At 45.8% G+C, this 25,620-nt stretch overlaps 1 protein-coding gene across 6 annotated transcripts in view; it reads right to left on the bottom strand.

Moving 5' to 3' along the window:
• The window catches only part of PSIP1 (PC4 and SRSF1 interacting protein 1), a 221,445-nt gene that overhangs the window by 87,359 nt on the left and 108,466 nt on the right, over positions 1–25,620 (bottom strand). For all 6 annotated transcript variants that reach the window (XM_069765186.1, XM_069765205.1, XM_069765216.1 and 3 more), the window contains one exon: positions 5,364–5,465. In XM_069765186.1, the coding sequence (XP_069621287.1) occupies positions 5,364–5,465 (102 nt within the window). The remainder of the gene's footprint in view (positions 1–5,363; positions 5,466–25,620) is intronic.

Below are 25,620 nucleotides of genomic sequence, written 5' to 3' on the forward strand. Positions count from 1 at the left end.
GGGTGTTGGGCCTTGAAAGTTCATTCCTGCGAAGCGGCCCGCATTCCCAGGGGATTCCCGTTTAAATCACAATCTCGTGCAAAGTGGCCCGGCTGCTGGCAACGGCGGCAAATGGGCTGTCCATCCGGTTGGTAGCGGTCGCGGGGTCGTCCTCTCCATGTCGGGTATCTCCGGGGTCTCATCCATGGAACATCCTCTCTACAGTTTGCCAACTCCATCTTGTGTCCTCTCATCTCCTGCATGGTTTTAGCCATTGAAGCAACAACATCAGCTAAAGAGTCAAGCTTTTGTTGAAGAGCCTCATTAGTACTGGGCCCCAGGGGCTTAGCAATGGCCCCAGACATAGCTGATGTCACTGGCACTCCCTGTTGTTGAGGTGCCTCTGCCATGGGTTGCGCAGGATCCTGATCCCGAGGTGCCTCTGCCAGCTGGAGACGTATAGCGCTCTCCTTTAATTGGGCAAATGTCAATTCAGGGTTCTTAAAAACAAGCATGCTCACATGCCCCCGGTGAGAAGGGGTGTAGAGTCCCTCAATAAATTGATCTCTTAGCAGTTTATCCGCTCCGGTGTTAAAAATGGGTTCAGCCAGTGTAAGTGATTTAAGGGCTTCCTGCAGGTTTAAGGCAAAGTCTCTCACGCCCTCATTAGCTTTTTGTTTGCAACTAAAGAATTGTATTTTAGCTTTGCTGCTGGCCGTGGTTTCAAATGTAGCTTTTAATCCAGCAAATATGCGTTCAACAGTGCCTTTTAGATCAGCTGCCCATGCTGTGACTTCTCGCTTAGCATGGCCACTTAACTGCATCATTAGGAGACTAACACGCTGAACTTCACCCACAGGGAACATGTCAAAATGGGCCGCATCTTTTCTCTGAAATCGTCAAGGGTATTAGGCTCACCTTCATACATTGGAAGCCATGGGCCACCCGGGGTATATGGCATCAGCACCGGCATGATGGGCGCCACTCCTTGCACCGCTGCGCTGCCGGACTCTCTATTGACACTCTGTCTTTCAGCTGCATTAGCGTTGCCGAGTGCTGCGGCGTCTCCGTGTTGCGACATACTGTGCCCCCTTAGTTAATCCGGACCCTTCCGGTCCTCCGCTTCCGTCGGGATAGTGTAGATTCTTTCCGCTGTGCAGCAGGATCGATTTTCCCCTTGCTCTGATGTCAGAGCGCTCAGCTTGGTGCCGCCCACAATGACACGCCCCCTGCTGCTCCCACCCACCGCGCTCTGTAATGGCGGATTCTGAAGTTTTTCAGTTAGACTGGGGCTCAGGTGATGGCGTAGCTCAATTAACAGTCTCGTGCCTAACGGTTATGAAGTGATTACCTCAGGGGATGGCGGCCATCTTTACTCCATTATAACCAATGGGGAAAAGTCACTTTCAATAGTTTTCAATGGGGAATGGATTTTTCTTTAATAAAGTCAATTTTCAAGATTTTTCATCCCAGTTTTCACAGTTTTGGGCTCCAATCACGGCACACAATACCCGGTATACGGGCTGGCTAGATCCTGTTCGTGACGCCAATTGTGACGCCCAGGAGACCGGGATACCCAGCACCGGACCAATGGAGTCTTTCTCTTGAGGGGGATGTCACGGGTGGCTTGACCCGGTGCTGTGGCCTCAGGCAATGCACAGTGTAAGGGGTATCATGAGGGGACAGGCACTTACTTGATCAGCAGCAGGTTCTCCCAGCGGTGACGATCTCGATCCTGGATAGATGGCTATTGTCCAAATGAAAGACTGAGGCACTGAAACGTTTGACCAGTTTACTTTAACATAAAAGGATTTACAACCAGTCCTGTCACCGGAGTCTGTATGGGAACTCTGAGTTACTTTGACCCTGCCAGGGTCTTTGCCTCTTATTGTGCGCAATTTGTGTGTGGCCCTGCTGCTGTATGTGAACTGGCTGCCAGCCCAATCTGTCCCCTCCGGGTCCTGGTTTGACGGGCAACCCGAGTCCTTTTATCGGTTTACCCCCTCTGGGAGTACCGCTGAACTCTGTGTCTGTTGCTGCATCCGACCCTAGTGAAGCTGATATCACCTCACGTTTTTCCGGTTGCTGTATTATATATAATGAATACAGCCACGGATCCGGTATCCGTCTTTGCGCCTGTTCTGGGTAGTGATTAATGCTACCCGGTTCTCACAATGTCCTTTTTCTCTATCCCTCTTCTCCTCAGGCCGGTGATTTAGGCCTGGAAACCGTCACAGGACTGTTAGAAATTCAACTGTATGACCTCTCACTTTCAGCTCCTTAGCCCAACTGCCATTTCTTCTCTCAGACCAGAATGGATCAAGGGGAGTCTCTGGAGCTCCCCCTTCTGGCCGGAGGTGGTAGTGCAGTCTTGCTATTTTAGTATTTGTACTTACTGTCAGTAACTATTTTTGTGGCAAATACCCCTAGGGGTGCCACATGACCCTCCACGATCTTGTCTCTGATGGCCTTGGAATGCTCCTTTGTCTTTCCCATGTTGACCATGTATGTGTGCTGTTCACAAGTTTGGGGAGGGTCTTAAATAGTCAGAAAAGGCTGGAAAAAGAGATAATTAATCCAAACATTTGAAGCTCATTGTTCTTTGTGCCTGAACTACTTCTTAATACTTTAAGGCAGGGGTCCCCAACTCCAGTCCTCAAGGCCCACCAACAGGTCATGTTTTCAGGATTTCCTTTGCATTTCACAGGTGATGCAATTATTACCTGGGCAAGACTAAGGAAATCCTGAAAACATGACATGTTGGTGGGCCTTGAGGACTGGAGTTGGGGACTCCTGCTTTAAGGGAACCAAACAGAATTCTGGTGGGTTGAGGGGTTGAATAATAAATGACCCTCTGAAAAGACTTTTCACAATTTAAAAAAAAAAAAAAAAGAAATAACATTCTTTTGCTGCAGTGCATTTCACACTGCCAGGCTGATCTACAGTCCAAATGTCACAATGCCAAGTTAATTCCAAATGTGTAAACCTGCTAAATCTGCAGGGGGTTGAATACTACTTGTAGGCACTGTATATTGGAAAACGCCCAAAAGTGTTACCATTTTAAAAACTGCACCCCTGGATATATAAAAAACTGATGTCAGGTAGTTTATTAACCCTTCAAATGATTTTCAGTAATTAAAGGGAACCTGTCACCTGAATTTGGCGGGACTGGTTTTGGGTCATATGGGCGGAGTTTTCGGGTGTTTGATTCACCCTTTCCTTACCCGCTGGCTGCATGCTGGCTGCAATATTGGATTGAAGTTCATTCTCTGTCCTCCATAGTACACGCCTGCACAAGGCAAGATTGCTTTGTCCCGCCAAATTCAGGTGACAGAGTCCCTTTAATTCAAATTGGCATAATGCTAAGTTCACATTAGCGTATCTGTGCGTAGCGTATCATCTGCATACGTAAACCAAAACGCATGCTTACGCTGCGGTTTTACTCTGTATCATCTTAAGCATGACGCCAAAAAGACTCGCTGCGTGTGCATGCTTTAAATGCGTTTGCATGCTTTAACCCCTTAATGACCGCCAATACGCCTTTTAACTGACCTGAGATATAAGAGAATAGCCTCCCCATACAGGTGACAATCCAGCAGCTGTCAGCTGTACACTATAGCTGACAACTTGCTGCATCAGCCACGATCAGTGCTTGCACCGTCCAACTCTGTTTAACCCCTTAGATGCTGCTGTGAATAGTGACCACAACATTATGAATGGTTAACAGAGTGTGGGGGGCTTCCTATTTAACCAAATTGGTGCCCTCAGATCTTGATTTTGTGGTCCTGATGTTTGCCATGGCAATTCATGACCAAATAGCGGCCTTAGAGTCTGACGGCTGTTGTAATCTGTTCAGAAGTTAGAGGCATTTAGGTGGTAAAAATGCACATCTTCATTCCTATCATGCCGCTTTGCATTAATTCCTGTAAAGCACCTGAAGAGTTAATAAACTACCTGACAGCAGTTTTTGATATGTCAGGGGGTGCTGTTTTTAAAATGGTATCACGTTTGGGGGTTTCCCAATATATGAGACCCCTAAAGTCACTTCCAACATGGATAAGTCCCTAAAAAAATAAATTTTGAAAATTTCCTTGAAAAAAATTAAAAATTGCTGCTACATTTTTAATCCTCCTAAAATGCTAACAAAATAAAATAACATTTTACAAATGGTGCTGATGTAAAGCAGACGTGTGGGAAATGTTATTTATTAATGGATTGCTGTGGTATGACCATCTGGATTTAAGGGATAATCATTCAAGATTTGAAAATTGCTAATTTTTTAACATTTTTCTCAAATATTTGATATTTTTTATAAATAAACACAAAACATATTGACCTAAATTTACCATTACCATAAAGTATAATGTGTCACGAAAAAACAATCTCAAAATCACTGGGATTTGTTGAAGCATTGCAGTGTTATTACCACATAAAGTGACACTGGTCAGATTTAAAAAATATGGCTCCGTCACTAAGGGGTTAAATGTGTTTGTGTTGTTTATGCGCATGGTGGAGGTGGATGGCTGAACATACGCAGTCTGAAGTACGCATGCCTATCAAACGCATACGTACGCATGTCCTTGCGTACCAATGTGTTCCCATAGACAGCAATGCATTGTTTTGACGCACTTATCCGCATGCCTGCGCAAAATTGACGCCTCAAGAAATGCAACAAGTTGCGTTTGCCAGACACCGTGAAAAGATGCATGCGTATGCATTCGCATTGATGCAAACGCATGTCCCTGCAAACACAATGTTAAACGTACGCAAGACGCATGTGGATCGGTACGCAGGTATACGCTGCGCACACATATGCTAATATGAACCCGGCCTAACAAAAAAGAAAAAAAGTGTATTCTTACCACCTAATTGTCGCCAACTTCTGAACATGCCGCTATAGCCGGCAAACTCTAAGGCGGCAATTTGGCTGTGAATTGCCATGGCAAACATTAGAACCACACGACCATAATCTCTGGGTGCTGAAGAGGTTAAATAGGAAGCCCCCACACTGTTAACCATTTGTATGATGTAGTCAATTTTGCCAGCCGCTTCTAAGGGGTTAAACAGATATGGACGGTGCACACACTGATCGTGGCTAACACAGCATGTTGTCAGCTATAGTGTACAGCCAACAGCTGTGGGATTGTCACCTGTGTGGGGATGCTATTATCTTATATCTCAGTTCAGTAAAAAGATATATTGGCGGTCATTAAGGGGTTAATATTGCAGTCATGCCTGAAAAATAGGACATCCATTTTAAAAAGTGGATAATCCTTGTATATGATGGTTCTTTTCTTATTATACCGAAGTACAGGTCTTTGCTTTTGTTTTGGTGTTAATTCAAAAACAAAATGCTAGAGTACATTAACTACATTCTAACTTACATCATTGACATCAAGGGGACCACTATCATCCTTTGAAGTAGTTAAATCTTTTTCTGGAGACCCAAGTCCGCTAGAAGATGTATCAGAACGTTTGCTGGAAATCTGTTATTAGAAAAAAAAAAAAATTAAAAAACAATTTTAAAAAAGTAATTATAATTGAAAACTGTTCACAAGAAAAACAAAAATTACAATCAAGAGCCTGTACGATGGTTTGGGCCTATTAAACATACCTGTGTGGCCGCTGAAGATCAACGATTTTCAAAATATGCACTCCATGCGGAATAAATTACATGCCAACTTTATGCTATATTCAAACAGAAATACCTTCATAAACCTAAAAAGCTGACATTCATTTAGCATTTTCGAATAATCATAATATCAGCTAATTATTGTGATGCAGGTTTTGCTTCCTTAGTGCGCCCTTTCCTTTATCATTTAACCCCTTCAGTCCCCTGTTTTCACCTTCATAACCGGGTCAAATTTTACAATTTTGACCACCATCACATTATGTGGTAATAACTCTGGAATACTTAAAGGGAACCTGTCACCCCGTTTTTTCAGATTGAGCTATAAATACTGTTAAATAGGGCCTGCGCTGTGCGTTACTATAGTGTATGTAGTGTACCCTGATTCCCCATGTATGCTGAGAAATACATTACCAATGTCGCCGTTTTCGCCTGTCAATCAGGCTGGTCTGGTCAGGTGGGCGTGTTCACAGCGCTCTTTTCTTCCCCAGCTTTCCGTTGGTGGCGTAGTGGTGTGCGCATGTCCAAGGTCCAAAGGTGCAAACTCGGCTTTGGGAAAATGGCCGCCGTGATCTCTTGTGCGCACGCGCGGCATCCCGCGGCCATTTTCCTGAAGCCCCGTGCAGCAGAGCACTCCATCTGCGCACGCGCGGCCCCAGGAAGATGGCCGCCCCCACCGATGAAAGGGATGACAGCGCAGATCGCGCGCTGTGTCTTCACGTGGGCGCAGGGAATTCGGACCTTGGACATGCGCACACCACTACGCCACCAACGGAAAGCTGGGGAAGAAAAGAGCGCTGTGAACACGCCCACCTGACCAGACCAGCCTGATTGACAGGCGAAAACGGCGACTTTGGTAATGTATTTCTCAGCATACATGGGGAATCAGGGTACACTACATACACTATAGTAACGCACAGCGCAGGCCCTATTTAACAGTATTTATAGCTCAATCTGAAAAAACGGGGTGACAGGTTCCCTTTAAATGGATCCCACTGATTCGGAGACTGTTTTCTAGAGACCTATTGTAGTTCATGATAGTGGCAAAATTTGTTTGATACAATTTGTGTGGGTTTTTTTTTTGTGGGGAAAAAAAAAAAAAAACGAAACGGAAATTTGTGGAAAATGTAGCAATTTTTTAACTTTTATGCCCTTAACCACCAATGAGTGGTGTTGAGCATTCCGATACTGCAATATCGGGTATCGGAGTTTCGATACTTTTAGAATATCGAATACCGGAACTGGAAATTCCCATAATGCAATGAGCCAGTTTGATTTTATTCAGTCAATGAGGAATCCTAAGAAGTGTGGGGACATCCTGCTATGCATGTTAGGCATGTTAACTAATGGCATGGCTGTGATTGGCTGCTGAAATGATGTCATGATGCACTATAAAAGCCGCCACCATTTTGGGTTCACTCTGCTGTGAATTTACTTAGGGACAGGACGCTGCTGTTCTGACTCTGAGGGACAGTTTGAGCTAGCGATTTGCTTTATTGTGCTTTACCCAGGCTACTTTAGCAACCGCTGTGTGAGAATTGAGAAGCGTTCTTTTGCCTTGCAGCGCTGTTCACGGCTGTCTATGAGGTCTCTGTGTGTGAGTACAGCTCACGCTGTAGTGTGCTCTGCAGCCACCTCCGGTTGTAGTCTGCTCAGTGTGCATCACTGCCTCATACATTGTCCTTTTTTGCATTAGTGCAGCTCATTTTTCCTGATTTCTCCTATTATGCTTTTTTCACACTAGCGTCGGAATCTCCCCGTCGCAATGCGTCGGGGAGAGATTCCGACGCTAGCGTTTAACGCATTGCACAACGGAGGCAGCGGATGCATGTCTCCGGCGCATCCGCTGCCCCATTGTAAGGTGCGGGGAGGTGGGGGCGGAGTTCTGGCCATGCGCGGTCGGAAAAAGCGGTCCGTCAGGAGCAAAAAACGTTACATGTAGCGTTTTTTGCTCCTGACGGTCTGCAGAAGCACGACGCATCCGTCGCACGACGAATGCGACGTGTGGCAATCCGTCGCAATGCGTCGTCAATACAAGTCTATGGGGAAAAAACGCATCCTGCAAGCACTTTTGCAGGATGCGTTTTTTCTGCAAAACGACGCATTGTGACGGATAGCAGTTAACGCTAGTGTGAAAGTAGCATTAGTGTGGTTCCATCGGTATCCAGCTAGATTGCTTGTAAACACTATATAGGGGTAGATAGAGGAGCCTTTCTGCTGGCTTGTGCCCTGCAGCCCCAGCCAGATTAGTATTAGCCTAATTTTTGGAGCCTCATCTATTGCATTGTAGGTTACCTTCCTGCATTGTAATAGCTACAAAAAGTTTGTGATACTATCGGTTTGACATCTTTGGGCACATCCAGTGTCTTTTTGTGAAAAAAAACAAAAAGTTAATAAAGTTCACAAAACACTTCACTTTACAGTTGTGTACGCCACATCAGCTCATATTAAAGTCTAGTCCACACTTTAGAAAATTAGTTTCTTATACCTGCTAGCAGTTGTTCAGGAATAAGCACACTAAGCCCTTAGTACTTTTCTGTTTATCAGTCTACCAAGATGAAGAAGGCAGGGAGTAAGGCATGTGGTCGTGGAGTTTCTGCAGGGAGAGGACGTGGGGATACTGTGCCTGCTGCGGGCACCAGTGACTCAGCATCCCCCAGTTTTACCAGGGAACAGCTTTTTATGCGCAGCTTTGTAGGACCTCGCCTTACTTAACTGCTGCGGGACGAACAAACTGAAGCCGTTGTAGGATGGATGGCAGCTAATGCATCGACTTCAATTAGTTCCAGATCCTCTCAGGTCCAGAGCACTGAAGAGCACCCATCTGTCTCTTCACCAACTGCCAAATTACACAGGCAGTCAGAGAGCCCTGGACAGGAGCCATCTCTACTTCTGTTCTCTGAATCTGTTGGCTTTGAAAGAGGGGGCCAGCCAAGCAGCATTTGAGAATTTGAAGAAGAGGTAGTATGCAGTGATGCGCAACAGCTTTGTCTCTCTGAATCTAAAGAGGCGGGTGGGCCAGTGCCTATGGTCAGCACACCTCAGTACGCATCTGATGATGAAACTCAGGTGCCACTTTCTTGTGCGTACTGTGCTGTCGAGACTACCCAGGAGAAGCAGTCATTTGAAGAGGGTAGTGTAGATGATGAGGTCCTTGACTCATCATTGCGTGAGGTACAGGAAGGTGGTGGGAGAAGCTCTGAGGAAGAGATTCCCTGAACGGCCAAAAAAGGAGGGAGTGGGAGGGGGCAGACTCTGTTGCCTGTAGCCTCCACTTCGGCACCCATTAGGAGCATGCCTCTTCCAAAACCCAAAACGGGCGCTCCCAAGACTTGCAGTGCCTGGTCCTTTTTTGACACAGTTGCAGATGACATTTGCTTTGTCAAATGCAAGTTGTGTAATCAGAAGGTGAAAAGAGGGAAAAGTGTCAGCAACCTCAATACCACAAAATATGTGTGGAAACGTGCGGACCAAACACGTGGTGGAGTTACAAAAACACACTGAAGACCTAGGCCAACCACCACCTTTTCAGCTCGTGTTGTAGCCTCTTCCTCCAGCTCACACACAGCTGGTTCGGCTTCCTCCCGGGATCACCATGGAAGAACCTCTGGCACTGTTGTACAGACACAGTGTCATTCCACCCACAGCACCACGTTCCCTGTCATCCTCACTCTCCCAGGCCAGTCTACAGCCATCAGTAGCACAGGCATGGGAGAAAAGGTGACCATACTCGGCAAACCACCCCCGAGCACAGGCTCTGAATGCTGGCATTGCAAAACTACTGTCCATTGAAATGCTCTCATTCACCTTCCGTAACTTCATGGCATTGGCAGTCCCACAATACAACATGCCCAGCCACTTTTACTTCAGCAGGCAAGCTGTCCCTGCCCTGCAAAAGCATATGGAGGGAAACATTAAACATGCACTACTAAACGCTGTCAGTATCAAGGTCCACCTGACCACCGATGCGTGGACCAGTAACCATGGACAGGGACGATACCTTTCCCTCACTGCCCATTGGGTAAATGTTGTGGAGCCGAGTACAGATCTTGAGAGTGGTGCTGTACGTGTTCAGCCAACTGCAACGATTGCAGGAATCCAGTATGTACACGTTGACACCTCCTCATACTCCAGTTCCTCTAAATCAGCGCTGCAGGAGCCGTCACAGTCTACCTCCACATGGACCCGTGAACGCTTACATGTTACGACTGATATGAGCACAGCCGTGGCCAAACGTCAACAGGCCATATTGAAATTAAATTATTTGGGGAATTGAAGCTGCACAGCGCAGGAGCTCTGGAATGCCATCAAGCAGGAGAGCGACGTGTAGTTTGTGCCAGCGAATCTCCAGCCAGGCATGGTAGTGTGTGACAACGGCCGAAATCTGGTGGCAGCTCTGGGCCTAGGCAACCTCACTCACATCCCATGTCTGGCAGATGTGCTTAACTTGGTCGTGCAGAGTTTTTTGAGGGACTATCCGGATCTTGATGCACTGCTGCACAAGGTCGGGATAGAGTGCGCTCACTTGTGGCGTTCCAGCCTGTCAAGATCACGCATTGCTGCTCTGCAGCGCCGATTCCGCCTTCCGGAACATCGCATCATATGTGACCTACCCATCAGGTGGAATTCAACGTTACATATGTTGGGAGAGGTTGTGTGAGCAGCAGTAATGGAGTACCAGCTACACCAGGCGCAAACAAGTCGCACTGCGCGCCGTTCACACTTCACCACCACTGAGTGGGCCTCTTTGAAGGACATCTGCCATGTTTTGCGTGCCTTCGATGATTCCACGCGGATGGCGAGTGCAGATGATGCACTAGTCAGCATGACTATCCCCCTTATCTGCCTGCTTGAAAAATCACTGCAAGCACTAAGGGAGGAGGTTGTGGAAGAGGTGGAGGATGAGGAGTCACAAATGCCATCTGCTTCTGGACAGTCTGCGCAACGTGGTCCCTCACAAAGGCCTAGGCAGGGGACACTTTGTGGGGAGGATGAGGAGGAGTCAATGGAGGAAGACATCTGTTCAGAGGAGGGAGGTACACAATGCTCTAGTAGTCAGTATGTAGAGCGAGGGTGGGGTGATGCAGAGCAGACAGAGATGACGCCTCAAGCAGGGGACAGCGTTTCTTGGCCAGTTGGCAGTCTGCAGCACATGGTTGATTTCATGCTGCAGTGCCTGAGAAACGACCACCGCATCGCCCACAGTCACAACACGGCTGATTATTGGGTGTACACCCTCCTAGATCCTCGCCACCGGGATAACTTACAAAGCCTCATAACACCGTTGAACCGGGAGCATAAAATGCGGGAGTAACAAGACACACTGGTGCATTCCATCATGTTCTCCATTCCACCCGAGAGCAGTGCTGGTAGTGCTTTACAAAGCAGCTCAGTGCGTCGAGGCAGTGGAGGAAGCTCAGCACAAAGAGGGAGCTGAAGCAGTGCCTCAGCACAAGGCAAGACCAGTATGGCCCAATTGTGGCAAAGTTTTGTGTGCCCGCCACAAATGTCTACACCATCACAGACGGCTCCAGTCAGCAGGAGGCAACGTTTCCGTCAGATGGTGACAGACTACATGTCTTGCCCTCTCAGTGTACTCCCAGACGGCTCTTCCTCCTTCAAGTTTTGGGTCCCTAAGCTGGATACATGGCCAGAGCTTAGCCAGTATGCATTGGAGGTGCTGGCTTGCTCTGCTGCTAGCGTATTATCGGAACGCGTCTTTAGTGCTGTAGGTGGTGTACTAACACTCCTTCACATGCAACTATCCTCCGATAACATTGACCAGCTTACTTTTCTGAAAATGAACAAGGCCTGGATCTCGCAGGAATTTGCCAGTCCTCTTCCAGATTAAATAATTGATTGGCAACAGTATCCAGGTTTCCTGTTGTGTTCATGTTTCTACCACCTGAACTGTAATCCCTGGGCTCCAACACCGCCAGTTGCTGCTCAGAAGTGCCATCTGCACAGTCAACACTTGCTCCTGTGTTATTGGGGTTCAGTAACGTCAGCTGATCCCCTGCTGTGTGTCCGGCAATTTCTCCTGCTCTGTCTACATTCACACTACTACAGATTTTAAACTTGCTCCAATTACGCCTCTGCATCCACTGTTTCTAGTATTTACCCTGGGCTCCAACACCACCAGTTGCTGCTCAGAAGTGTCTTTAGCACGGGTACTCCCTCCTGCCCAGCCTGGTTCCAGCTCTCCAGCTGTTTTCGGGTAGTGTCAATGTCACTTTGCCTCCAATACGTTGTCCTGTCGGGTTGCGGTCGGGTTAGCTGACTCTGTGGTGCCTGCAGTTTAGGTGCTTCCTATGTGGGTTGCGGGATCTGGCAATGAAGGCTGGTTCCGTAGTGCTAATAAGACAAGCTCCCCCTGTAGGACTGTGGGTTTCGGTAACTCCGGCCAGCTCGTGGCCTTGCAACTTTTTTTTTTTCATGTGTACCTTCTGCTGCCTATCTGAGTTCCAGTACCATTAGCTGGTTCTTTGGAAGTCAACCTTGAATATGTCCCCCTGGGTTCCAGTAACGTCAGCTGGTTCCAGGCAGAGCCTTTGGCTTAGGTGCCTCCTTCTTGGTATCCGAGTTCCACCAACGTCTGCTGGTCCTTGGTAGTGCTTTCTGGCACGGGTACCTCCTGCTTAGTATACGGGTTCCAGTACCATCAGCTGGTCCTCGGTAGTTCCATTGGCTCTTGTACCTTTGGCTACCCATCCGGGTTCCAGTACCATCAGCTGGTTCTCGGCAGGTTCTCAGCCTTCTTGTAGCAGAAGGTACATTTCCAAGTTCAAGCTTTTTGAAATGGTTTTTGGTAATCACTCTGGATCTCCCTGAAGACGACCCTAAAGACGACGACCCTGAAGACCACCCCGAAGAAGACGACGACCCCGAAGACCAAGAAGATGACCCTGAAGATGACCAAAAGGACAAAACAAGACGACAACCACCAAGATACAGAAGAACAAGAGAGAAGACCAAGAAGCAGAAGAACAGGAAGCTGCAGAACAAAAAGTAGAACATTATTAAGCATAAGACTAAAAATCAGAGCAAAAGATTATCTAAATTACCGTATATACTCGAGTATAAGCCGAGATTTTCAGCCCAAATTTTTGGGCTGAAAGTGCCCCTCTCGGCTTATACTCGAGTCACAGTGGGCGGCAGGGGCGGCGGGTGAGGGGGAGAGGGCGCTGAGGCATACTTACCTAGTCCCGGCGATCCTGACGCTGCCCCGGCCTGTCACACTGTCTTCGGGTGCCGCAGCTCTTCCTGTCAGCGGTCACGTGGGACCGCTCATTAGAGAACTGAATATGGACTCCACACCCCATAGGGGTGGAGCCACATATTCATTCGTCTGAGCGGTGCCAGTGACCGCTGACAGGAAGAGCTGCGGCACCCGGAGACAGTGTGACAGGCAGGGGCAGCGTCAGGAGCGCCAGGACTAGGTGAGTATTTTATATTCACCTGTCCGCGTTCCACACGCCGGGCGTCGCTCCATCTTCCCGGCGTCGCTCCATCTTCCCGGCGCCGCTCCATCTTCCCGACGCCTCTGCGCTCTGACTGTGCAGGTCAGAGGGCGCGATGACGCATATAGTGTGCGCGGCGCCCTCTGCCTGATCAGTCAGTGCGGAGAGACGCCGGAACGAGACGCCGGGAGCTGCAATCAAGAGAGGAGAGTATGGCTTTTTTTTTTATTATTATTATTGCAGCAGCAGCAATGGCACAGCTTTATAAGGAGAATATATGGGGCAATAATGAACAGTGCAGAGCACAATATGGCACAGCTAGGGGGCAATAATGAACGGTGCAGAGCACTATATGGCACAGCTAGGGGGCAAGAATGAACGGTGCAAAGCACTATATGGCACAGCTAGGGGGCAAGAATGAACGGTGCAGAGCACTATATGGCACAGCTAGGGGGCAAGAATGAACGGTGCAGAGCACTATATGGCAGAGCTAGTGGGCAAGAATGAATGGTGCAGAGCACTATATGGCACAGCTAGGGGGCAAGACTGAACGGTGCAGAGCACTATATGGCACAGCTAGGGGGGCAAGAATGAACGGTGCAGAGCACTATATGGCACAGCTAGGGGGCAAGAATGAACGGTGCAGAGCACTATATGGCAGAGCTAGGGGGCAAGAATGAACGGTGCAGAGCAGTATATGGCACAGCTAGGGGGCAAGAATGAACGGTGCAGAGCACTATATGGCAGAGCTATGGGGCAAGAATGAACGGTGCAGAGCACTATATGGCACAGCTAGGGGGCAAGAATGAACGGTGCAGAGCACTATATGGCAGAGCTAGGCGGCAAGAATGAACGGTGCAGAGCACTATATGGCACACCTTTCTATGGTACATCTATGGGGCAATAATGAACGGTGCAGAGCACTATATGGCACAGCTATGGGGCCATAATGAACGGTATGGAGCATCTATTTTTATGTTTGAAATTCACCGGTAGCTGCTGCATTTTCCACCCTAGGCTTATACTCGAGTCAATAAGTTTTCCCAGTTTTTTGTGGCAAAATTAGGGGGGGGTCGGCTTATACTCGAGTATATACGGTATAAGCAGAAGAAGACTAAGCAGTGAATGGGGGCGAGTCCGTTCCTACTCGTTGTGCCCCTGGAAAATACCTGCTGCTGCAGGCAAAACTGAACGCGGACAAATTCTGTTGTAAATATTTTGTGACAGGCAGAACGGAAGGTGTAATCTTCAAACTTTTATACATAACTACAGGAATGCCTGTCACAAATAAGAATATGATGAAGAAGAATATGAAGAAGAATATGAAAAGGATGAAGAAGCAAAATATGAAGAACAATAGTTGAAGAAGATGAATATGAAGAATGTAAAAAAAAAGATTAATAGGAAGAACGTGAAGAAAAAGAAGATGAATAAGGCGAAGTTGATGAAAAAGGTGCTGCTGCTGAGGATGATGGAGAAAGTGTGGGAGAAGTAAAAAAAGAAGGTGAAGAGCATGGAAGTAGTGAAACAAATAGTTGACAAAATATAAAAAAGCTTAACATAGTCAATATCTTTGTAACTCCGAACGTCTTAAAAATTAATTCCTGCTATTCCACTTGATGGGCTAAACCTCTATGGCTTTAATGTCTCCTCCACCTCCCCCAATACAATCTACATTATTCTTAGTTGTTTTCCTTCATGTAGAATTAACCTACAAGGAAAGAAAGGGTTTATTTTCATTCTGATATTTGTGTCCCATTGGCTTGCATTGGTTTCCGGTATTGGAATCGGCGATATCCGATATTTTTGGGGGTATCGGTCCGATCCAATATTTCCCGATATCGGAACGTATCGCTCAACACTACCGATGAGCATTTTAACAGCGGCAGTTAAGGGTATTCTTCAGCACCGGAAATTCTCCAAGGCTTTGGTTACCAGGGATAGCGGAGACCCCAGAGAACATGATTCGGGTCTGTTTTTACCGACCCCAGTGTTGTGATCACCGTTATTCACGGAATAACGGCGGCTGCAAAAAACCCCCCCCCAAAACCTCTGATTTCCATTTAATTTCTCTCTCTTATGATATGATCTACCACATTAGAGGAGAGAGAAATGGGGTCCGCCGAATCCCTCCCCCCTGGCTGTCGGCGTCTTATTCCGGGAAGAAAATGGCGGGCACATGCGCAGTACTCCCGCCGAGATCTGCCAGCCGCCACTTGGCAACAATAGGAAAGTTTTCCTATTGGTTCATTTTGATCACTGATCAACCCTACCGCAGTGATCAAAACAAACAAACAAAAATAGTAAATCAAACCCTCCTTCAGGGCTGTGGAGTCGAAGACCTTTTTGGTGGAGTCGGTATAAAATGGACCGACTCCTAAAATATATAATAAACGTTCATTGCAGTTTGTGGGGAATATTTTTTTCATAAGAATTTAGGAAAGATATGAAATATCCTATAAATGTCTGTCCTATTCCTGATCTAAGGTCTAGACTTTTAGCGGAGATTAATCTGTGCTGCAGATTATGTTCATCATAAGTAGTGAAGCTCCTCCTCTACAGATAAGGGGAAAAAAATAAACACACAGGGAAGGAAAGCCTACATTCATCTCAGAATTTTTGGAGTGAACAGGAAAGCACGATTAAAGAAGGTAAGTATTTCCTAACGAATACCTAAACTTTCAATAAACTGTGCATAAATCAATAGTCCAGTATATGTTGTCTCTGTATGCTTGATGTTTTAGCTTGTTTTTCCTCTTAGCTCATCTTTGGGGAAATTAGCTGCTCTGATGACTTATATACACTATACATAGAATATAAGGGGAAAAAAATGTTCTCATCTCAAATTCGGAAATACAATAACAGGATTGATGAGGACATATAAATTTGTGTATGTGTACGGGAATTTGAGTCAGCACAAACATGCTCCCTCCCTCCTCCCCTCTTCATAGACTGTGAAGAAATATGATGTGAAGCATTTAGTGAGCTGTACCCTGCTGACAAGCCTTGACATTGAAAGTTCAGAGTAAAGCTATTTAACAACACATTTTACAAACTGTATACTTATCTGTCCTACTGATTTATGCAAAAATTGTTTTATTTCTATCCCAAATTATACAGTGCATAATTCCCTATTCTTGCAAGAATTACACTATACTTTATTTTTTTATAGGACAAAATTATTTGAGAGTGACTTTACATAATTGCAAAACGTATAAGAAGCAGCTTCTGAAGTCCTCTGTATTTGAGCATTTCACAGTGACTCAAGATAAAACATTGTGTGTGTCAGTGTATAAATGACCCAGATGAAAACAAATGCTGTGATGCCAAAATCAATGCATACACAGGCAGTGGTAAAAATGCTCCTTTAAGAGCTTCCAATCTAAAAAGACATTTACAACACTGCCACCCAAAAGTTTACAAAAAACTGTGACTGAAAAAGATCCTAGCAGCATCAAGAAACCAGAGGCCAGCACTTCCCACCAGGCAAAAGGAGGAGGAAAGAGTGTCTCAAACGTCAGTTACAAGATATTTTGTAAGTGAAACTGTAACAATGACAGCAGATGTGTTTAAAAGACAGCTCATCAAGCTTGTTGTGAAGGACTGTGTACTATTATTTGCACGACCAGCTTTTACAGCTTTTAATGGAGAAATGGCTCACAAACTTGGTGTTTCTCTGGAAAGAAAAAAGTATTAGAAAATTAGTCATCGAAAAAGCCCTTAACCAAAAGGAAGATCTTAAAAAGACTCTCAAGAGACGCTTTGTATTTCTTAAAATGGATGCCTGCACACGTCACAGAATGAACTATTTTGCTACCAACGTTCAATATGTTTGTGACAACAAAAAAATTGTTACTAAGATGCTGGCAGTAAAAGATCCTAAAGCACATCACAGCAGCCAGTTTCTCCAGACCTTAGTGGAATAAGTTCTGCAAGTTTATGAACTCAAAAAAAGAACAGGTTCTTGCTATTGTAACTGATAATGCTTCAAACATAAGTTCAATTAAACTGATGAATGAGAATAATGAAGGTGAACAGCAGCTAGAATAACATTTCACATTCAGTATGTTGGAGATGGAAGGCCACAGTCCTGTTCCCATAACGGAGGAACAAACAGATATTACTACAGAACAACAGCAAAAGGATTCTTTACAATTAGATGATCTTGTTGAAACAGCTTCACAACTCATTCCTATTCATCACATGTGCGGTGTTGTGCACACGCTGCAGCTGGCAATAAGAGATATTCTGCAAGAGGGACATGCTGGAACTCTGATTAGCAAAGTGAGGAAATTGTCTATTGCTGCCAGAACCCCTAACATTGATTCCATCTTGAAGAGACGTTCTGGAAAAGGGGCAATTGTGGATCAAGCTACTCTGTGAGGCAGCACCTATTTAATGATTGAGCGATTGCTTGAGCTGAAACCCTTCCTTGTAGATATGGCCAACCCTCAGGTAACACTACATGAAGGTCAATGGACACAGGTGGCTGAATTGAAGGAATTGCTTCATCACCCATTTACAGTGACTAAAAAGTTACAAGCTCAGGATTTAACTCCAGGCATTTTTATAAAGGAGTGGAAGAACTTGTTGTTTGCCTGTCACAAAAAAGGAGGTTTAAATCGCAGATGGCATTGCTGCTTCAATGAAACGGAGAGAGACACTGCATTTAGAAAATAAAATTCTTCTGGCAGCTGTTTATGTGGACCCGTGTCATCGTATATTGCTGTATGATCAACAGCTTACTAAAGAAGCTTTGATTAAGGTAGTAGTTAGGATGAGTGGGCTACAAGACGGCCAAGAGCAAGAGGACTCGGGTCTAGCCAGTGCTGCTGCTGCCGTTCCTTCATTCTCATCAGATGAGGAGTTTGATTTTGACAAGTATTTGGACGACAGAGCAGGCAAAGCGTTGCTGCAAGGAAAAAGATTCCACTCCAATAGAAAACAGATTGACCATATTTCAGCAAAATCTTTCACTTGCTCTCAAAGTAGAAAAAGTTCAATCGTTCATCAAAACTGACTGTGCACGAGGCAATTCCTTTATACCCTGAAATTGTTAGAGATGTTGCCCATGTGGGTACTGCTTTGACACTAGCCCAAGTTAGTGTAAAGAGGTTGTTCGCTAGCCTTAAAATAATTAGGTCAGATTTGAGGTCATCTATAAAGGAGGATCTGATGGAGGCAATACTATTTCTCAGAACAAATTGATAGACTGCACAAATGCAATTCAGTATGTTATTGTTGAAAACTGTTTTTTTTTCCCCACTTACTGCAGAGTGTTTAATAAATTGTAAATATGCAAAGTTTTTTTTGTTCTAAAGTCGTATTCCAATAAATATATTATAGGTTCCATCTAAATGGCTTGATTATTGTATCATAATAATGCTTAAAAGCCTGATGTTACCATCGGTAAATGTATCACTTAAACATGAGCCATGTATGAGTGAGTCGGAGTCATGGAAATTGAGGAGTCAGAGGTTTGGCTTAAAGACTCCACAGCCCGGTCCCCTTTTATCATCCCCTTAGTTAGATAAAAATAATAAAATAAAATAAACTGTATTTATTTCCATTAGTGTTAGGGCTAGGGTTATGGTTATGATTACGATTAGGGTTATGGTTGGGATTAGGGATGTGTTGGGGTTAGAAATGGGAGGTTCCACTGTTTAGGTACATCCGGGGGTCTCCAAATGCGACATCGCGCCCACCATTGATTCCAGCCAATTTTGCGTTCAAAAAGTCAAACGGTGCTCCCTCTCTTCTGAACCCTGCCATTCACCCAAACATTGGCTTTCTCCCCACATACGGGTATTGGCGCACTCAGGAGAAATTGGACCATAAAATTTGTTGTGCAATTTCTCCTGACGCTCTTGTGAAAATAAAAAAAATTTGATTCCAAAGTAAATTTTTTTGTGAAAAAAGTAAAATGTTCATTTTTCTTTTCACATTGCTTTAGTTCTTGTGAATCACCTGAAGGGTTAATAAACTTCTTGAATGTGGTTTTGCGCACCTTGAGGGGTACAGTTTTTAGAATGGTCTAACTTTGGGGTATTTTCTGCTATATTGACCCCCAAACTCACTTCACATGTGAGGTGGTCCCTAAAAAAAAAAAAAAGTGGTTTTGCAAATCTTGTTGGAAAAATGAGAAATCGCTGGTCAAATTGTAACCGTTATAACAATCGTAACAAAAAAAAAAATATGTTTCCATAATTGTGCTGATGTAAAGTAGACATGTGGAACTATTTTGTGTGACATATCTCTATAATTTCATGGTACCAAAAATTAAAAGTATGAAAATTGCAGAATGTTCAAAAATTTTGCCAAGTTTCTGTTTTTTTCATAAACACAAGTTATATCGCAGAACATTTACCACTAACATGAAGCACAATATGTCACGAAAACAACAAGGTTACTTACTGGTAGCCGGTTTTTCCGGAGCCCATGACAGCACACCTGAGAGAGGGATCCCCCCAGTCGGGACAGGAAACCTACTGAAATAAAAGGGCGTTACCTCTAACCTCGCTTCAGTTGGTTTTCAGAACATGAGAGGCCCCCTTGGTTAGTACACATGGCAATCTACCACCACATCATAACAAATTTCACCCAGCTAAAAAAGTGCGCACCAAAAGGGTGAAAAAAGAAGGGAGGGAATATACAGGTGCTGTCATGGGCTCCGGAAAAACCGGCTACCAGTAAGTAACCTTGGTGTTTTCCAGTCTCCCATGACCGCACACCTGAGAGATTTTTGGAGAAAGAAACACCTTAGGGAGGGACCACCGCTTGTAGCACCCTTCTACCAAAGGTAAGGTCAGTTGAAGAGGATAGATCTAGTCGGTAGTGTCTAAAGAAGGTAGACGGTGAGGACCAAATTTACAAATTTGATCAATCGATACCTCTCCTTTTTCTGTCCAGGAAGTAGCCACAGCTCTGGTGGAGTGAGCCTTGATGCCTTCAGGGATCGGGGCACCACGAGAAGCGTAGGATAAGGAAATGGCCTTCCTAATCCACCTAGCAATAGTACCCTTGGATACCCCATATCCCTTCCTGCTACCCAGGAAAGCTACAAATAAGGACTGATCTTTCCTCCACTGACTAGTCAAAGATATGTACTGCAAAATAGCTCTTCTTACATCCAGTGTATGAAATTTCTCTTCCCCTGGGTTCTTGGGATTATCACAAAAAGATGGTAACACAATTTCTTGGCTTCTATGGAACTTAAGTACTACTTTCGGCAGATATGCCGGATCTGGTCTGAGTACTACTCTGTCATCAAATATCTGCGTGTAAGGAGGGGTGATAGACAGGGCTTGCAAGTCACAACCCTATGGGCGGATGTCAACGCTACCAGAAGTACTGTCTTAAGTGTGAGTATTTTTATCGATGATTCCTGCAAAGGTTCAAATGGATCACTAGTCAGAGCCTCTAACACCAGATTCAAATCCCATGGAGGAACCCTCTGAATTACTTGTCTAGACCTACTACAGGATTTTATAAAGCGGGACACCCATCTATTGCAGGCCAGATTACAATTATACAAGGCTCCTAATGCCGACACTTGTACTTTGAGCGTATTAGTTGCCAACCCTAGTTGTAAACCCGCCTGTAAAAACTCTAGAATAGTACCTACAGGAGCCTTGTCCCCCAAAGGTTGCCCTGAAAAATCCAGAAACTTTTTCCATGTTCTACCATATATCCTCGATGTTACTGGCTTTCTACTTTTCAACAAGGTGGAGACTAACCCTGGTGAAAACCCCTACCTACTCAATAATGCCCTCTCAAATTCCAGGCTGCAAGATGGAAGCCCTTCACTTGAGTGTGGCATACTGGACCCTGAGTAAGCAGGTCCGGAATTTCTGGCAGAATCCATGGATCGGTTACTGACATTTGTCTCAGGAGGGAGAACCAAGGTCTTTTTGGCCAAAATGGAGCAATCAAAATTACTCTCGCCTGCTCCATTCTGATCTTCCTTCCCACTGTTGGAATCATCGCTATCGGTAGAAACACATACGCGAGACTGAAATTCCATTGTATTTGAAGAGCATCCACCGCGAAGGGTTTCTTTCTCGGGTCTAATGAACAGAAACTCTCTACTTTCCTGTTTAGGGTGGCAAATAAATCTATTACAGGTAAGCCCCAAGCCTGCACTATCTGATGAAACACCTGGGGATTCAAAGATCACTCTCCTTGTCTCAGTGTCTTGCGACTTAGGTAGTCTGCTTTCGTATTCTCGACTCCCTTTATGTGGAGAGCCGAGAGGGATAGTAGGTGGCGCTCCGCTAGTTGTAGTAGGACAGACGCTGACTTCATCAGGGAAGGGGATCTCGTCCCCCCTTGGTGGTTGATATACGCAACCACTGCGTGATTGTCTGACATGACCCTGGTATGGTGACCCTGAAGGATGGGAAGGAAATGTTTTACAGCTCTCTCTACAGCCCATAACGCTCAAATTTGACACCTGTTGTGATTCTAGTTGGGACCAGGATCCGTGAACTGAGAGAGTCCCTAAATGAGCCCCCCATCCTGTATCGTTTGCGTCTGTGGTGATGATCTGCTCTATCGGAGTTATCCACTGGACCCCTGACGCCAAATGATCTCTTATGGCCCACCATTTTAGGGAATCCGTTAGGCGTAGCTTCCCTTCTAAATGCCCTTTTAACCACTTTTGTGCTGACATGACCTCCCACTGTAACTGTCTTAGATGGAACTGTGCCCATCTTACTGAGGGTATACATGACGTCAGAGAACCCAACAGGGACATTACCTTTCTCAACGTCATTAAGGGGTGATGAATTGCTGACTCCACAAGATTTTGAATTTTGACCAGCTTGTTTTCTAGTAGGAGACGAAGCTGACGCCTGGAGTCCAGAACTAAACCCAGAAAGGACTGAACTAGCTCCGGCGTCAACCTCGACTTGGTGAGATTTATTTTCCACCCCAACCGCTCTAGCGTTGACAGGACTTCTTTTACTTGTGCCAGGCATGTGCTGCTGAGTTCCCTATTATAAGGAAGTCATCCAGATACGGAACTATAATCACGTTCTAAGAACGGAGGAAGGACATGACCTCTGACATTAGCTTGGTGAATATTCTTGGCGCTATAGACAGGCCGAATGGGAGGGCAGCGTATTGATAGTGCCTGAGACAACCTTGGACATAAATGGCAACTCTTAGGAATTTTTGATAGTCCCGATGTATTGGGACGTGGTAGTAGGCGTCCTTTAAGTCTATGGCTGTCATGAAGCAACCTGGGAACAAGAGTTTTATCGCTGTATTCACAGACTCCATCTGGAAGGAGCAGTTTACTACTGACTGGTTTAGATTTTTTAAATGGACAAGGGTTCTTAGTGACCCGTCCGATTTTTGTATCAAAAAAAAGAGGGGAGTAAAAACCTTTTCCCTGCTCTTTCCCCGGGACTTCTACCAGAACTCGTTTTGATACCAGCTCCAATACCTCTGCTTCCAAGGCTAGCTGCTCCTCCGGGGTTTTTCTTTGGGGTGTTAAAACAAAAGTTTGTCGCGGTGGATAAACAAAATCTATTTTTAGGCTGTCTTTGATGACCTTCAGAGTCCAATGATTGGGGGAGATGTTTACCCAGGCTGGGAGAAAAGATGAAAGCCTTCCCCCCACCTCCGGCCTGGCGTCATTGGGAGGGCTTTTTTGTCGATGTTGAGGGACCTTTAAACATATATCCAGATCCCTTCCTGTCTCTGGAGTCCCAATCCCTTCTATCTCCCGGGGGGCGGCCCCTACTAAATATGCCCCTCCGAAAATAAGGCCTTTTAAAGTCCACAGGAAAGCGAGGAAATCCCTTTTTTCTATCTCCTGCTTTCTCCAAAATGTCTTCTAATTTTTGACCAAAGAGGAAACGGCCGCCACTCGGTATAGAACAAAGTCTATGTTTTGAAGGTAAATCGCCCGGGCACCCCTTCAACCACAGAGCACGTCTAGCCGCGTTGGATAAACTTGCCGCTCTAGCCGCCAGCCTTACGGACTCTGCCGAAGAATCTGCTATAAAGGCAGCTGCTCCTTTAGCCAAAGTTACATTTGTTAAAATTTCATCCCTTGGGGCTTTAGACTTCAGTTGCTCCTCTATCTGCAGTAGCCAGACAATAAGGGAGCGCGAGATACAGGTCCCTGCAATTGCTGGTTTTAAACCCACTGCGGTCACTTCCCAGGTGTGTCTTAGGAACCCATCCGCTTTCTTATCTAAGGGATCCCTTAACATACCAGAGTCTAAGGGAAGGGATAACTTTTTAGACGATCTTGCTACCGCACCATCGATTTTCGGAACTTTATCCCATGTTTCCGAATCTTTCTCCTCAAAGGGGTAACGTCTTTTAGAAGCCGAGGGCAGATTACCCGATTTTTCCGCCTTCCTCCATTCCTTTTCTATTAGGGCCTTTACTCTGGAATTAACTGGAAAGGTGCGCTTTCTCTTCTCCTCTAGACCCCCAAACATTATGTCCTCCAGGGACTTGGCCGCTTTCTCAACTTTTAGGCCCATTGAAGCTCTAGCGGCTTTTACTAGTTTGTCCGTGTTCTCAGTTAGAAAGCACGGACGGCCTCCAACATCACTATCGGAAGAGGAGCCAGAGGACTTAGAGGAAGAGGAGCAGGGAGATAATGGTTCCTCCTGACATTCCTCGTCAGAAAGAGAAACCTCGGAAACCGAAACTGGTTCTGGGTTTTTACCACCCTTTTTCTTAAGGGCTGCTTTTACAGAGCCTTGTACTTCTGCTCTGATTATTGCTCTAAGACTAGAGGCAAAGTCAGGGGTCTCTTCCTGGATAGTCTTTTGGATGCAATCTGCACAAAGACTTTTCTGACACTGGACTGCCAACGGAACTCTACAGAGGGCACATTCCTTATTCTTTGACTTGGAGCTAGCCTTCCTCGGCGCCTGCCAAGTAAACAGAAAATGTAGCCCATTACCACCAGGGTGACATTCACGTAGATCACTCACCACCCGCTGGCCATAAAGGGTACCGGATTCCGAGGCAGACTAGGAGCACAGGGAACGTTCCTCCTGGAGGCTGAAGAGTCCTGAGACGTCCGACTAGGACGATAGCCGCTCCTTCCACTTGAGCGGCTATTCTTCTTAGCACGTTGATGAGCCGGTGCATCACCTGATAAGGGCTCTTGCTGCTGCTGTAATGACTGCTGCTGCTGATCCATACGATCCTCCATCTCTGGAATCAGTATGAAGGTGAGCGACGTTCTGTGCAGCCACCCCCTTAATAAGGGGTCTTCCACAGTGCTCCCCGCCTCTTCCGGTATTTTCACTCCTCTCCCCCTCCTGTACACCGCCGGGAAGCGTGTAATGTTATCCATCTTGGATCCGGCGCGCCGCTCTGACATCACGCAGGCACGCCCATTCCCAGCGTGCCTTGCGCTGAACGCCAGCCGCGCGCCCGGAAGTCGCCCAGCAGAGGGGGAGAGAGCGGCATGGCAGACGCAGAATGGCCCCTAGAGTCCGGACTGCGCTGGACCGACGCCCGCACTTGAGCAAGAGCCCGGAGGATCTGCGGACGGCGCTACCATCAACCTGAAGGCCGGCATACAGGCGTCCTGCCTGCGCTTCCAGTGCCGGGACAGGAGTGGGTAAGTGGATCTTCAATCAAAAATAAAAATACCGCCATGATTTCAGCACAAGGGTTCCCATCAGGACCGGAAACCCAACTGAAGCAAGGGAGAGGTACCGCCCTTTTATTTCAGTAGGTTTCCTGTCCCGACTGGGCGGATCCCTCTCTCAGGTGTGCTGTCATGGGAGACGGGAAAAAACATTCTCCGAATCAGTGGGATACATTGAAGCGTACCAGAGCTATAACTTCATAAAGTGACAGAGGTCAGAATTGTAAAAATTGGCTTGATCATTAAGTACCAAATTGGCTCTGTTACTAGGGGGTTAAATCAGTTGTGTCACAAAAATAGTAAATAAATAACATTTCCTACATGTCTACTTTACATCAGTACAATTTTTTATAACCTATTTTTCTTGTTAGGACTTTAGAAAGGTTAAAAGTAGTGATGAGCGAGTATACTCGTTGCTCAGGTTTTCCCGAGCATGCTCGGTTAGTCTTCCGAGTATTTAGTTTTCGTCCCCAAAGCTGCACGATTTGCGAATGCTAGACAGGCTGAATACATGTGGGAACTCCCTAACAAACAGTCAACCTCCACACGTATTCAGACTGTCTAGCAGTCGCAAATCATGCAGCTGTGGCGACAAACAATCTGAGCATGCCAAAATACTCGGGGGACACCCAAACAACGAGTATAGTCGCTCATCACTAGTTAAAAGTTGATCAGCGATTTCTCATTTTTTCAACACAATTTTTTTTTTTTTCCTTAGGGACCACATTACATTTCAAGTGAATTTGAGTAGTCTAAATGACAGAACGTACCCAAAAGTGTCACCTTTCCTCAACATGTCCACTACTAATCCTATAGTTATATGTTAAATAAAGACACATCCAGAATAACATCCTTTATTTGATAACAATTACAGACTCCTTTAATCCCTTTCTGCCATCGGACGCAATAGTACGTTGGCAGAT

The sequence above is a fragment of the Ranitomeya imitator genome, chromosome 1, assembly GCF_032444005.1.
Source record: "Ranitomeya imitator isolate aRanImi1 chromosome 1, aRanImi1.pri, whole genome shotgun sequence".
Classification (NCBI taxonomy): domain Eukaryota; kingdom Metazoa; phylum Chordata; class Amphibia; order Anura; family Dendrobatidae; genus Ranitomeya; species Ranitomeya imitator.